This window comes from Cnephaeus nilssonii (assembly GCF_951640355.1).
Source record: "Cnephaeus nilssonii genome assembly, chromosome: 14".
In the NCBI taxonomy this organism is placed as follows: domain Eukaryota; kingdom Metazoa; phylum Chordata; class Mammalia; order Chiroptera; family Vespertilionidae; genus Cnephaeus; species Cnephaeus nilssonii.
In genome coordinates, this window is record NC_137085.1 from 806,876 (window position 1) to 821,437 (window position 14,562).

Below are 14,562 nucleotides of genomic sequence, written 5' to 3' on the forward strand. Positions count from 1 at the left end.
GCCATGGAAAGGGCCGGGCCACTGGGCGGGGCGGGGCCATACTGGGCGGGGCGGGGTCCTGCTGGGGGCGTGGTCGTGCCGGGGGCGGGGCCATGCGGGAAGGGGCGGGGCCGCGCTGCCCCCGGGGGCGCCTAGGACAGCAGGAGGCGTGGCGCACCTGGCTCTCGGGGACATCCTGCCCCCGGACACGTGCCCACAGTCAGTCCGCCTCCCCTGACCCCCCGACCGGCCTCGGAGGGGCCCCGCAGCCCGAGCCCATCTCCGGACCCAGACGTCCCTGCTCCGCGGTCACCTCACTGGACCCTTCCCTGGACCCCACCCTCCACCTGCCGCGCTCCTGCCCGGAAGCAGGGACTTCCGCGGCGGCGAGACGGGTGCGGACGCCGCCATGCCCTCGCTCGGGGACCAGGTGCGCGACTGGCAGCGGGGCGTGCAGGCCGTGGAGCGCGGGGACTGGGGCTGCGCGCTGCGCCTCTTCTCGGGCTTCCCGGAGCCGCCCGCCAAGATGTGCTTCAACGTGGGCTGCGTGCACCTGCTGGCCGGGGACCCGGAGGCCGCGCTGCGGGTGAGCCAGGGCGCCAGGGCTGGGGGCGGAGACTCCACCTCTGCCGGAGGCTGCTCGCCGACACCGACACCGGGGCCTGACTTACCGGGGCCTGACTTACGGCTCCGGGTCCACAGCTCAGGGCCCCGCCCTTCCTCCCGGGGTCACCTGGAGACATCCCGTCAGTGCTCTGCCCCAATGAGCACCTGAGGCAGGTGGGAGCCGGGTGGGCGGGGGACCCTCTCCCGGAGCTGAGGGTTGGGTTTCCCCGCCTCCCCTATGCGATGACCCAATGCCGGGCTCTGCAGTCCTGGGAAAGGCCAGAGCCAACACCCGCTCAGGTGCTCCCCAGCGAGGTGGGTCCGGCTGAGACAGGACATACCTGTCCCCCAAGATGTGAAGTTTGGGGTTTCAGCAGATGCCTGTGGTGAGGACACAGTTCTTTGCCCAAACCCCAGATGTGAGTGCCCACCTGTCTCCCAACCTGCTCCCCAAAACAACCAAGAACTCAGGGGTGCACAACGGCACACACACCTGGCTTTACCCAGGGGGCAGCCCAGAGCAGCTCTCTGCCCGTTAAAGGCTTTAAAGCGCCTCCAGCGATGCTGCTCCCCAACTTCTGTCCGTGAAAATGGAAGGAGAGTGTGTGCCCAGCCGGCCTGGCTCCGTGGTTGAGCATTGACCTAAGAACCAGGCCACATGCCGGGGTTGCGGGCTCCATCCCCAGTAGGGGGCGTGCAGGAGGCAGCTGACCCATGATTCTCTCTCATCATGGATGTTTCTCTCTCTCTCTCTCCCTCCCCCTTCCTCTCTGAAATCAATAAAATATATATATATATTATAAAGAAGAAAGAAGAGGGTCTGATGCAGAAAGACATCATGTCAGTGTCTGCCAGCGGAGGGCCTGGGCAAAGTGCACAGGGGACCCTCCGGCACGTCTGCCCTTGCATACGAACCCACAGTTCTCGGTAACCCTTTCAGGGTAAATGTTGCCCAGGGAAGGAAAGCCGATCACTGGACACCAGGGGGTTCAGCAGCAAACTGCAGGGGCCAGGCGTCCAGTCACCACATCCGCATTAACTGCGATTTAACCAGAGAGGGGGCTCAGGCGGCGGGCGGGGGGCGGGGGGGAGGGGTCTGTGTGTTCAAGGCTCCCCACCCTCAGAGGAGGAGCCGGAGTGTTATCTGAGGTCGATGAATTAAGTAATAGTCGGCGAGGCTTATTAGTCATACGGGGATTTTAAAAAACAGACAGCCCTGCCACGGCAGCTCCGTGGTCGAGCGCCGACCTATGAACCAGGAGCATGGGCCCAGATGGCGGGCTCCATCCCCCGTGTGGGGCGTGCAGGAGGCAGCCGCCCCACGATTCTCTCTTCATTGATGTTTCTCTCTCCCCCTCTCCCTTCCTCTCTGAAATCGATACAAATCTGTGTGTTTTTGAAAGTAAAACGACAGGACGGCCGCCCGTTGGTCACTGCTTTGGGGAGCGGCCAGGGGAGGGGCGCGCTGGGCCGCGCTGCTGTGTGGGCTCCGGGGAGCCCGGGTCTGGCGGCTCCCGGGTGGGACTTCCACCTGGGTCGGTTCGGTCGACAGCCCCGCCCCCACCAGAGCAGGACCGTGACCCTCGGCCTCTGTCCTCCTCAGGAACAGAAGCGTGGGTGTAAGGAAGAGCTGTGTGTTCTTTCTGATGCCTCTCGATGAGTGTGTCATTGTGTACGAGCGCCCAAAATAGGGTTTCCAAAAGACAGAGTCATCCCGAGGTGACTCACCAACGCGCCTCCGGCGGCTCCCCGTCCTCCTGGCAAACAGCGGGGTGTGCGGCCGACATCCCTGTGCTCTGAGCCCTCCAAAGGCATCTGGGGAGCTCGGGGGCGGGGGGGGTGGTGGTAGGTTGTGGCAGCAAAGGGCCCTGAATGCTGTGCGCCAGGCGGGAGCTCCACGGGCCCCTGGCTGGTGCAGGGGGCCATCCCAGGGCCGATGGAATTCCTTGGCCCCGTCGCTGGTCATGCGCCCGGCCTGGGTCTGTGACACGGGGGTGGGTTACAGACCTCGGCATTCCACGGCATTTTTCTACCCAGGCATTTGACCAGGCCGTGACCAAGGACGCCTGCCTGGCTGTTGGCTTCTTCCAGCGCGGAGTGGCCCGCCTCCAGGTGGGGAGGTGAGCGCAGGGCTCCGGGTCCCTCCTCTGAAGGCCCCTGTGCGCCGGCCCCCGCCTCTCCCAGGTCACCCCCTGGACCGGACTGGACGGAGCAGGGTGCAGGGCAGAGCCACAGTCTCCAGTCCACGGAGGGCGTCCCCCTCCTTGGCTCCTTCGCTGCAGCAGGGCCGGTGGGAACGGAGGCAGGGCTGGAGGGGTCTGTGCCCGGACCCCCGGGGGCCTGGGGGCCTCGCTGCTCACCAGGCTGTGCACAGCGGCCCTTCCCAGAGGCCAGCCCCACAGGTGGCCCGCGCTCAGCTGCAGCCTCCCTGGGGGCAGGGGGTGGTGGGGGAAGGGAGCTCGCAGTGGGGCTCTCCGGGAGGGGCGAGGGCTGAGAAGCAGGAGGGAAGTGCCCGGGGCACAGCTGGGGTTCCAAAGAAGGTCTGGGTGCAGGCGGGCCCCAGGCATGGGAGCGAGATGCCCAGAATTCAGAGCTGAGCACCACCCAACATTCCAGATGCAGCCACATCTGAGCATTGACCCCTTGAGCCCTTGGTTGGGACCTGAGTGATCACCACGGCCCCAGCAGGTGCCCCTGGAGCCTGGGCGGGGGAAGGCTGGGCAGGACTGCCCCCCTAAAGCCCCGGCCCCGGCTCCTGCAGGTCCCAGGAGGCCCTGGCCGACTTCCAGTGGGCCCTGGCCCAGCTGAGGGGGAACGCCGCCATCGACTACACGCAGCTGGGCCTGCGCTTCAAGCTGCAGGCCTGGAGGTGAGCGTGAGGGGCGGGCCGGCCAGGCCTCTGGACGCTGTCCATGGGCAGGTGGCCACCCAGTGGGCCCCACTGTCTGTTACTGTCACGGGGGGCCTATGTGCACCGAGGCTCCCTCTGGCCAGGGTGCCCCCAGTCCCCGCTGGTCACTCTTCTACCCCAAGGAGGCTGGGGCCCCGGTGGACAGGGGCACTGTACCCCAGCATGCCCAGAAACACGGGGGTCGTGGGAAAGGCCTGTCGGGTGCGGGCCCACAGCCCACCTGTGTCCCCGGCCCAGGGCTCTGAACAGTGCAGGTGGCTCCCAGCAGGCCCTGGTGCGGGACCCAGGGTGCAGCGGCTCTGGGAGCGTGGTGTCGCCGCAGGCCTTACCCCAATCCCACGTGTCCGTCAAAAGTCCTTTCCCATGGGGGGAGGGGACAGGGCCGAGCAGGCAGCACCCCAGACCCCTGGGGTGCAGTGCAGGGAGGAAGGGCCCCTGCCGGGCGCACAACCGGGGTGAGACAGGCCGGACGGCCCCAGGGACGGGCGGTGGGCCGGAGCCCTGGACTCCGTGGTGGGTCCGGGGGCGACCACCACTGAACCAGGCCCCCGGGGGCCCTGGCGCTGAGGCCGGGAGTGTGGGACGGGGTACGGGCCTGGGGCAGGACCAGGGCTTGGCAGGGGCCCCGAAGGGCTGACCTGGGGTGGGTCCTGGCTGCGCCCCACTGTCCGCCTGGCTCCCAGGTGCTGTTCAATGTGGCGACTGCGCAGTGCGCGCTGGGGCTCTGGCCGAGGGCCGCCCGCAGCCTGGAGGACGCCACCGCCAAGGCGCCGGAAGGGGCCCCGCGGCGACCTGAGCATCGCCCTGGCTCAAGTGCAGGTGAGGGGTCCGGTGAGGAGAGCCGGCCGCCCTCGGGCTCCTGAACCGGCCCAGACCGGCTTCCGGGGCTCAGAGTGCAGCTTGGGGCTCACACGTGTGCAGACGCCTCAGGACCAGCCCTGGGAGACGAAGACGCTTCCGGAGGGAGGCGGCCTGGGTGTGGAGGGGCTGGGCCGGGGCGCTGCGTGGCCTGTGGGGGCTCCCGAGGCGCCCGCTCAGACACGTGGCCCCACTCCCCCCAGAAACAGGCTCCCCTGCAGCCCCGGCTGGTCCCCAGGGGCGAGGTCTTCCGGCCCCCCCGGCGGCACCTGGAGCGCCTGGAGCGTGTGGATTTCCTGGGCAAGGCCAAGGTAGGGCGCTTCCTGCTTCCCGGCCCTGTCTCCTGGGCCAGCACGGCCGGGGGGAGGTGGGGGGCTCACAGTCTCCTGGGCCAGCACGGCCGGGGGGAGGTGGGGGGCTCACAGTCTCCTGGGCCAGCACGGCCGGGGGGTTGGGGGGGCGGCTCACAGGGTCTCCTGGGCCAGCGCAGCGGCGGGGGGAGGTGTGGGGGTCACAGGGTCTCCTGGGCCAGCCGGAGGGGGGGGGGGCGGAAGGTCCGCCTGCACAGTGGATTCCGAAGAAGCTGTGTTGGAAAGGTTGTCCTAGGAGCAGCTCCCAGTGACCAGCCAGGCCTGCCTCCTTGTCAACGTGTTTTCCGCCTCGTGGCCCCGCCCGCAGGTGGAGACTTGGGGTGTGGGCAGGCAGCCAGGGCTGGGAGTGGACATCACAGGCCCTGGGGTGCGGCCGGCGCCCCTGACCCGGCGCCCCTGCCCTGCCTCCCTCCCAGGTGGTGGTGGCCTCTCCTGCGCTCGAGGCCCGGAACCAGGGCGTCTGGCCTCAGCGGCCCCAGGTGGGTGGGCACCGCCCCAGCCACCGCCTCGGGTTTTGGGGTCAGAGGGCCGAGGAAGGGAGATGCCACCCGCTCCGAGCCCTCCCCGGGCTCCCCAGCTTTCCTCTGATGCGAAGTTGGGGGTGGCCGTCCCCTCCTATGCCACAGGCTGTGGCTCCCGGTCCTGCTGGGGGGAGCCCTGCCCTGGCGCTCCCCCGGAGCCTGCGCCAAGCGGATGCCACCCTGTGCCCACAGGTTCGGGGTGAGGATGGTGGAGCCGGGCCCCGGGCTGGCCCAAGGTAGGAGGGGCGTCTCCCCTGCGAGCTTCCTCTTCTGTCGGGGCCAAAGGGCGCCGGGCGCCGGCATGGCCACTCATCCTGTCCTCTCAGATGGGACCTGGCTAGAGCCCCCGGGCCGGGCACCCAGCCTCCCACCACCCCCCCACCGCCCCCCGCCGCCTCCCCACCGCCCCCCACCGCCCCCACCCCCACCGCCTCCCACCGCCCCCCCACCGCCCCCCGCCGCCCCCCACCGCCCCCCGCCGCCCCCCACCGCCCCCCACCGCCCCCACCGCCCCCCACCCCCCTCCCACCGCCCCCACCGCCCCCCACCGCCCCCACCGCCCCCCCCACCCCCTCCCACCGCCCCCCACCGCCCCCCACCGCCCCCCACCCCCTCCCCGTGTCCCGCGTGCCAGAGGCCCAAGCTCCTGCTGCCTGAGCCCGCCCTGCCCCCCATGGGACCACCTCTTGGGCCTCGAGGGCTCCAGGCCGCGTGGAGGGTCAGAGTGAGGCGCCGGGAAGGGGCACAGGCTGGGCTGTGGGTGAGGTCAGCAGCCCCCACCCCACCCCAGCCCCGGGCCTCCGAGAGAGGGCCACACTGCTCCTCTCCTCGGTGCTGGGGCTCCCCCAGGCCCCCCTTTGCAGAGCCCTGGACCGAGGGGGGCAGCGGGGGGCTGCGTCAGGGAGAAGTGAGCGCTGAGACTGGGGTCCCCTCCCCCCAGGGCCCTCGACACAGGCGCCTGCAGAGCCGACACCCCCCCGCGCCCCGGGACGCCCTCCCATGCAGACCTGGAGGTCGGGTCTGACCAGGCCGGGCGGGCCGGCCCCTGTGCACCCGGCACCCATGATGAGCAGGTGAGTGAGCCAGCGGGGTGGGCAGGGCGCAGGACTGAAGGGCCCCCCCGGCTGAGCATGGGGACTGGTGGCCACCACTGGGCAGGCAGCCTCCGTGTCTGCTGGGGCCCAGCCAGGGGGTCGGCGGCTGGTGCTCCCCATGCACAGGGCCTGGCCTGCTGTGGGTCTCCCGCCCTCAGTCACGGCCCCCAGCACCCCGGCCTCCCTTCCTGGCCACGGGGCGCCCAGGTGCTGGGCGAGGCTGAGGAGGGAGGGCCGTGGGCTTCGCGGGCACGGCGGCCTGAGTGTGCCCACGGGCAGCACCAGGATCTGGGTCCTGCCGCCCAGAGAAGCCGCTCAATTTCACATTCGGTTTATCAAGGGCCCTCCTGCATCCACTGCAGTTCCCACCGCCCCGCCCCTTCCGCAGGCCCCGCCCTGACCCCCACCCTCGAGGTCCCACCCCCAACTCCCTCCCCAGGCCCCGCCCTGGCCCCACCCTCGAGGTCCCACCCCTGACCCCCTCCCAGGCCCCGCCCTGACCCCCCCACCCTCGAGGCCCCACCCCTGACCCCCTCCCCAGGCCCCGCCCTGGCCCCACCCTCGAGGCCCCACCCCCGACTCCCTCCCCAGGCCCCGCCCTGGCCCCACCCTCGAGGTCCCACCCCTGACCCCCTCCCCAGGCCCTGCCCTGACCCCCACCCTCGAGGTCCCACCCCTGACCCCCTCCCCCAGGCCCCGCCCTGGCCCCCACCCTCGAGGTCCTCCCCGCGCCCCCCCCCCCCCCCCCCCCCCCCCCCCCCCCCCGGCCCAGTAGAGCCTGTGGCTTCTCTTGCAGAGTCCCCACACAGACCATCTTGGCAAGCAGGTTCCTCTAGGTAAGGTGTCCTGTGGGGGCGGGTAACTGTGGAGGGAGCAGGCATTGGGGGGCTGGGCTCGGGCCTCTGTGACCCCCAAAGAGGAAGCTGGTGCCTCGGGCCTCCCTGGTGTTCTGGCAGCTCCTCCAAATCGTCCCCCTCGGCACCTGAGTCCGGCTCTGCCCCCCCGCCCCCGCAGGGCTGCTGGCGGCTGGGGGCCCAGACCCCGAACCTTCTGAGGACCCCACGGGTGCTGGGGTAAGAGGGCCTGACTCCCCAGGGACATGGGGACCCGAGCCCAGGCCCTGTCCCTCTGAATGGCCCTGGGGACCCCGGCTGACGAAGCCTCCCAGCCTCCCCCCCCCTCAATCCCTGCCCTCAGCCCCAGCCCAAATCCCACCTGGCCTTTCTGCCTGACCCCAGGGCGTGGCTGCCGGGGACCCCGAGTCCTGGGTGACCGTCACGGTGCAGTGCGCCTTCACCCTGGCCCTGCAGGCCCCCCGCGGAGCAGACCTGCCCCACCTGAGGGCCCTGCTGAGCCAGGCCCTCCCTCTCCAGGCCCAGTGTGGGCAGCTCAGGTGGCACCAGGGAGGAGCCAGGGAGGAGGCTGGGAGGAGGCTGGGAGGAGGCTGGGAGGAGGCTGGCCCATCAGAGGCTGCGATGTCGGAGGCCAGCAGGCTCCCCTCGGCCTTCCCTGCGCAGCTGGCGGCCCTCGCTGCCGCTCTGACGCTCTGACGGGTCTCTGCAGTTACCAAGAGCCGGGTGACGGCGGGCGCTGGGTCCCGCTCCCGGAGGAGGGGCTGCGGGGGGCCTGGCGGGGGGCGGCCTCGGGCCCCGAAGGACTGTGGCTGCAGTGCCGGGTGAGCTGGGCTGGGCTGGGCTGGGCTGGGCCTGGTTGGGAGGCTCGGGGAGGGGGCGGCCCCGGACCCGCTGGTGCCCCGGCCCTGAGTGTCCCCCCCGCCGCAGGCCGCGGGCGGCCGGCCTGTCCTCTACCAGGTGGTGGCCCAGCACAGCTACTCCGCCCCGGGCCCCGCGGACCTGGGCCTGCAGCCGGGGGACACCGTGGACGTGCTGTGTGAGGGTAGGCAGCAGCGCCCTCCCGCCCCTCCTGCCGCGGGCGCCCGGGGTCTGTGTGTGGACGTGGCTCACGCGGACCCTTGCAGTGGACCAGGCCTGGCTGGAGGGCCATTGCGACGGCCGCATCGGCATCTTCCCCAAGAGCTTCGTGGTCCCCGTGGGCCCGCGCTGAGGAGCCGGCGGCCGCCCCCCCCCCCCCATGCCCTGCCCCTTGTCCCCCCTCCCCGCCCCTCCCGCCCTGCCCCTTGTCCCCCCTCCCCGCCCTCCCCCCCCAGCCCGCAAGACCAGCCCTGAGAAGTCCGGTGGCGAGAGGGAGGGTTTTAATAAAAGCGGTGCTCCCGCCAAGGTGTGACGGGTTCTGCGGGTGCGGGCGGTAACACGGGGCGCCAGGCTGGGCCTCCCCTGCCCCTCCTGAGGCTCCGCTGACTCCGGGCCCTCTGGCCCCCCACCTGCCCCTCCCAGAGAGTCAGGCTCCTCCAGGCTGGGCTTGGCCCACCGCCCTCTAACGCTGCAGCCACAGCCCAGCGCCCGGCAGCCGGGCATGTGCGGGCGGTACTCCCTGCCCGGGAAGCCCCGTGGGGAAGGGGACCGGTGCCAGGATGGGGGCCTCGCACAGCCTCCTTGGCCAGAGTAACTCGGGTCAGAGCCCACAGACGAGCCCCTGGGGGCACTGCGGGGAGGAGCTGCGGGGTCCCGGCCGGCGGCCCCGGGGCTGTTGGCGCCGGGCCTCGCCGCACCAGGGGGCTGTGGGCGCCGGGCCTCGCCGCACCAGGGGGCTGTGGGCGCCGGGCCTCGCCGCACCAGGGGGCTGTGCTCAGTCCCGGGGCCAGAGGAGCTGGGCCACGGCCACCGCGAGGATGGCCACGAGGGTCAGCGCCACGAGGACGACGCCGGCCACCCAGACGGCGTGGCTCTGTGCGCGCCACTGGGCGGGCGCCTCGGCGGGGATCATGTTGGTCAGGTTCAGCATGTAGCCCAGCGTCCAGCCGATGTCGGCGCCCCCGGCCTGCGGGCACAGGGGCGGTCAGGGCTGTGCGGCCCCCACACCTCCGGCCGCCCTCCCGGCCCGGGGCAGCCACCTGCTTGCGGAACTCGATGCTGGGCCAGGTCTCCTCGCTGAACCCGTAGCCCTCGAGCAGGAGTGTGAGGATGTAGAGCCCGGAGGCGCAGTGGTCCCGCAGCCACGGCTGCTGCCCGGGCCAGGCCGCCTCCACCTGGGCCGGACGAGGAGCCGGGTGAGCCCGAGGGGCTGCTCCCACCTGAGGCCACGGGGTGTCCTCCCTCCATGGCTCCCCCAAACCCACGGGCCACCCTGTCCTGTCCGGGTGGGTCCCCGAGTCCCCGCTCAGCGAAGCCGCCCGGGCCCACCCACCAGCTTCCAGGGCGTCTGGCAGAACTCCCAGACGGTGGCGTTGACCGTGGCCAGCGGCTGCCCGGCCGTGAGGTTCAGGAAGTGGAAGGTGTGGTAGAAGTTAGAGAAGGCCTGGGGGGGCGAGGAGATGGGGGTGTCTGTGATGGGGCGGCGCCGGGCAGGCCGGGTGCCCCCGACCCCACACCCAGTCCCCGGGAGCCCGCCTGTCCACCTGCCCAGGGCTCAGCCGGGCCCACCTGGCACCGGGGCCCGGGGGCTGGGACCCTAGCGCTCACATAGAACCGGCCCCGCACGGGGGGCTGGTAGACCCCGTTGAAGGCGCAGTCCTCTCGGCCGCGGCAGCTGGAGAAGTTGAAGAGCTCCCGGATGGCCGAGACGCAGGCCCCGGGGTTCCCGGTCCCCTCCACAGGCAGGCTCGGGGGGAAGTCGGGGCGAGGCGCGGCCTGGACACATGGCGACTCGTACAGGGCGGCCAGGGACAGCGCGCCCACGTAGCCACCGTGGTAGCACGGGTGACGGACACGGGGGGCCGGGCTGCGCTGCAGGGGGCGGGAGGCGGCCGTGAGCACCAGCCTGGGGCAGGGCACCCCATCGTGCCCCCGCCCCCCCCCCCGAGAGCCCACCTGCACCAGCCTGGCCAGCAGCCTGCTCAGCATCTGGTCGCGCCCGAAGCAGAGGTAGCTGTGGGTGTAGACGCGGTGCTCGAAGCCGTAGAGGCGGAAGGAGGCCTGGGTGCTCTCGTCCCGAATGGGGCCTCCGGGCACAAAGGTGATCTGGGTGGAGGCCCCGCCCATGTCCAGGGCGCCCACCAGCGTCCCCTCCGGAGGCCGGATCCACTCTCCGGAGAAGGAATACTAGGCACAGACGGGCACCCGGTTCCAGGACCGGCTGTGCAGGCCAGCCGGCTCCTCCCGCCCCCACCAGGCCGCCAGGGCACCTTGACCAGCAGGCCCAGGACGTAGTTAACGGTGATCCAGCCCAAAGCGCCTTCATCCCGCCCGGCCAGGAGCTCGGCGCCCCAGAAGGCCACGGGCGCCCGGCCCAGGACTTGGGCGACCGCTGCAAAGATGTGCCCGGCCTGGGAGCTGTTCTTCTGGCTGCGCAGAGCGGACGGGGTGAAGCTGGCGGGAGGCCGTGCCCGCCCGTCCCCTTCCCGTCCCCCCGCCCGTCCCCCCGCCCGTCCCCCCGCCCAGCGCGCTGAGAACTCGGGCTCACGGCCTCTCCTGGCGACATGGGCTCCGCGCGGCCCTCCTCACCTGAGCAGCCTCATGCCGGCCGTGGCCCCCAGGAACATGGGCGTCCGCTGCTGCTGGGCCTCCGGGACGGCGGCCAGCGCCTCCTCCAGGCAGCCCCGCAGGCTCTCGCCAGCCTGCGCAGGGTCGGAGGCGTAGGAGGAGATGCCCGGCCCTGAAACGGCACCCCAGGACCAGGCTCCAGGCCCCGAAGGCTGGCGGGGCGGAGAGGGCCTGTGGGTGTGGACAGTGGTCCCCAAAGGTGTGTCCACACCCTCACCCCTGCCAGGACCTTCCACGCGGCCTCGCTGGGAAAGGGGTCTTTGCAGGTTAGTTAGGGGAGGTCACCCTGAGGCCCTCCGGGGACAGGGTCCTCGTGAAGGAAGGGAGGGGCGTGCAGACAGGAGGAAGCCACGGGGGCAGAGGCAGAGGCTGGGGGGCCGGGACCACACGGCAGGAACCCCAGGAACCCCGAGGCTGGAGAGGCAGGAAGGGCTCAGGCGGGGCCTGTCCAGACCCGGGAGGCAATTGCAGGCTCCGGCTCAGCACGCACAGAGCAGCTGGGCCTCCTGGGCAGCTCACTCAGCCTCTCTGAGCCCCTCTCCTTGAGGGTAACTGGCCGACTTGCTGAGGGACGGAGACCAGCCTATGGCAGCTCCCAACAACGCCCCCCTGACAGGGCGGCCGCTGACCTTTCACCCGGCAGGCCAGGGCTTGGCTGACCACACCGGTGTCGTTCTCCTTGTCCGCCGGCCACCGGTACACAAAGAGGGACGTGTGGGAGGACCCCGCGTCGAACACGATCCCAAACTGGGGGTGACACCAGGGTCAGGAGGGTGTGGGGCCAGCACACCCCTGACCCGCCCCCTACCCTGCAGGCACCCCTGGCCCCGCCCCTGCCCAACAGGTGCACCCTGGCCCCACCCCTTACCCTGCAGGCACCCCTGGCCCCACCCCACCCAACAGGTGCACCCCTGCCCCGCCCCCACCCAGCAGGCGCACCTCTGGCCCCGCCCCACCCAGCAGGCGCACCCCTGGCCCCGCCCCCACCCAGCAGGCGCACCTCTGGCCCCGCCCCCGCCCAGCAGGTGCACCCCTGGCCCCGCCCCCCGCCCCGCCCAGCAGGCGCACCCTGGCCCCGCCCCCGCCCCGCCCAGCAGGCGCACCCTGGTCCCGCCCCCGCCCCCGCCCAGCAGGTGCACCCCTGGCCCCGCCCCCGCCCCGCCCAGCAGGCACACCTTGGTGTCCGCCGGCAGGAGGACGCTGGTGGCCTGCACCAGGGTGAGCACCAGCGCGGTGACGGCTAGGGCTGCGGTGGCGCCCAGCAGGGCCGTGAGCACCTGCTTCTTGCCCGTCAGCTTCATGCTGGGGCGGCGCTGGACCTGGGGGTGGGCGTCAGTGGGCAGGCTCCGCCCTGGGGTTCTGCCCGCCTCACTGGGCCAGTGGGCGCCCGAAGGCCACGTCTCGGGAGCCCAGGGAGCGGCAGGCGCTGGAGGGGGTGGGAGCCGGGCCCCAGAGGCCGGGTCTGCCCCGGGAGCCCACAGCGCCTTCGTAAGGCCGCATGGCGGGCCAGCGGGCCACCCGCCTGCCCCGCCCATTGTCCTGGCAGCTGGCCCTCCGGACCCCTCCCAGGACCCCACCTCCCACGGTCCAGCCTCCTCTCAGGCCCCACCCAGGCCTCCCCCCGGCGGGGTTCCTCTCTGGGCCCTGAGGTCAGGCCTACCCAGAAGGGCAGAGGTGACCTCCTGCACCCCGATGGACGAATGAGGCCACTGGGTCCCGGGATGCGTGTCTTCACTAAAGGACCTGAGGGGCAGTTAGCAGAGACCTGAGAGGTTTTATTCCGGCCCCTGACGCCCCCCCCCCCCGCCCCCCCGCAGCGTCCTGGCTGACCCGGAGAGCAGGGCCTCAGCTGCTGCTCACCAGGGTCACCCAGAGCCTCGAGCCAGCTGGCACCGCTGCCCGAGGGAACCTGATCTCAGAGTCGGCAGCACTTTGGGGTCCCCGTGATTTTGTACTGTATCAGCTATTCCCCCAGGAAGGCAAACACAGCTAGAGCAGGGAGGAGGGAGGAGGAAGGAGGGAGGAGGGAGCAGGGAGCAGGGAGGGGGCGGGGGGAGGAGGGAGGGGGGAGGGGGAAAGAGGAGGAGGGAGGTAGGTTGCCTCTGTCCTGCTCCTGCCACAGTCCTGACCAGCCCTAAAGGGGTGCTGACAGCTGGGGGGCTCTGACCCCACTTGACGGAGGGAAGACGGAGGCTCAGAGGAGGCAGGTGCTGCTTGGGCTGCAGCGAGGCCAGGCCTGGCCCCAGCTCAGAGACAAGCAGGTGACAGAGCAGAGCCAGGGACCCAGGACCCCATGTCACACCCCATCTCCAGGGGTTACAGCATCTGAGCCCCCAGTGGGCGGGCAAAGAGTATGGGCCGACTCCCCAGAGTCAGGAGAGCCCCCAGGACTGGTCAGCACCCTCCTAGGACTGGTAAGCCCCCCCTCAGGCCAGGACAGCCCCCCTCAGGCCAGGACAGTCCCTCAGGACTGGTCAGCACCCCCCGGCCTGGTCGGCCCCTCACCTGGGCTGGTGGGCCCTGGCGGCAGCAGGAGGAAGCTGGACTGCTGTCCCTCGGGCACCTGCGCTGGCCGGGTCCGGCCTGTCCCCTCCCCACCCCGTTAGTCACCAGCCTCCTGCACCTGCATCTGCAGGCAGGTGACCGAGCCTGGAGGCAGGAGCCCCGCGCCAGCCCCACCCCCACCCCCTGAGCTCGCAGACCAGTGGCTGAGGCTCCTGAGGCTGAGTTCCGGCCCCTGCCAGTCACCCCCACCACCGAGGCTCTCCCAGCCGCCCACGCCCAGGTTTTCTCCTCCACTTGCTGCTCAGGGGGTCCCCTCTCTGCCCTCCCTGCTCTGGGACCCAAGCAGGTGGGCCCGCCCCTCCGGGGAGGCGGACGTTGCCCTCCGACCCCACCCTTCCCCCAATGGCAGAAGTGCCAGGGCCAGGCTGAGGGCAGGTCAGAGTCAGGTGAGTCAGGTGACTGGAAGGGGAGCCAGGGCTCGGCAGGAGCAAAGGCCGAGGAGGCCCAGCCCGGTCAGAGGGCGGGGGCTGCAGCCTGAGCGCCTGCAGGTGGGGCGTCCGCTCTCAGAACCGCTTTTGTGCACAGCTGGAGGGCCCTGGCCTCCCTCCCGGGGCCGCTGTGCTCACGCCCAGCCTGGCCGCCCCCGCCCCCCCCCCCCCAAACAGCAGCTCCCTCTCCACAGCTTGTCCGGGGGGGCCAGGTCCCAGGGATGGACGGCGCCTGGCTTCTCCCGCTCAGCACAGGCGCCCGGTCCCTCCTCTGCGCCCACCTCCCGTCCTCCCGGTCCAAGGCATTCTGGGAGTTTCCACCTTCTGACCCTGAAGACAGAGGTGAGGGGCTTTCGGGCACAGGCCTCCCCGGACCGACCCAGGAGACAGGCCGCGGGGGTCCTGAAGTCAGGCCACTTCTAACTGCCCCCCCCCTTTCCCAGCAGGACAGCTGGTTCTCCGCTCCCTCCCCAGCGACCTCTTGGTCCTTGGGTCCGCGCTCAACCACTGAGCCACGCCTGCCGGCTCTGTCGTAAACTTTGACACGCTCTTCTGCCCGTTTTAACTGGATTTTTAATTGTTTTTCGCTTCTGAGTTGTGTGAATTCTTCGTATTTGTTGCCTGTTGGCCCCTTATCAGATACGTGGTTTGCGATCCTCGTCTCCCCGCC

General features: G+C 71.2%; 2 protein-coding genes across 3 annotated transcripts; one reads left to right on the forward strand and one right to left on the reverse strand.

Annotated features, from left to right (window-relative positions):
• The first annotated feature begins 92 nt into the window (after positions 1 to 92).
• On the forward strand, positions 93 to 8,559 carry NOXA1 (NADPH oxidase activator 1). Its single transcript, XM_079789548.1, is given in 15 exon segments — positions 93 to 565; positions 2,623 to 2,705; positions 3,347 to 3,449; positions 4,180 to 4,278; positions 4,280 to 4,315; positions 4,558 to 4,665; positions 5,142 to 5,204; positions 5,439 to 5,482; positions 6,187 to 6,319; positions 7,137 to 7,176; positions 7,355 to 7,413; positions 7,579 to 7,733; positions 7,904 to 8,015; positions 8,122 to 8,236; positions 8,319 to 8,559. Coding segments are annotated over 15 exon segments (1,413 nt in total). The 5' UTR covers positions 93 to 388; the 3' UTR covers positions 8,405 to 8,559.
• Positions 8,560 to 9,041: 482 nt separating this feature from the next.
• Positions 9,042 to 13,536, reverse strand: ENTPD8 (ectonucleoside triphosphate diphosphohydrolase 8). 2 transcript variants are annotated; one of them, XM_079789546.1, is made up of 11 exons: positions 13,405 to 13,536; positions 12,560 to 12,642; positions 12,075 to 12,218; positions 11,529 to 11,646; positions 10,861 to 11,011; positions 10,542 to 10,701; positions 10,228 to 10,458; positions 9,880 to 10,143; positions 9,605 to 9,715; positions 9,312 to 9,446; positions 9,042 to 9,238 (listed from the first exon to the last, which is right to left on the reverse strand). In XM_079789546.1, exons 3-11 carry the CDS (start codon positions 12,198 to 12,200, stop codon positions 9,047 to 9,049), a joined length of 1,488 nt encoding a protein of 495 aa, XP_079645672.1. In that variant the 5' UTR covers positions 12,201 to 12,218; positions 12,560 to 12,642; positions 13,405 to 13,536; the 3' UTR covers positions 9,042 to 9,046. The 2 variants fall into 2 exon arrangements, with proteins under 2 accessions (XP_079645672.1, XP_079645673.1); XM_079789547.1 differs by having other exon boundaries at positions 12,075 to 12,361.
• Between the last annotated feature and the right edge of the window lie 1,026 nt (positions 13,537 to 14,562).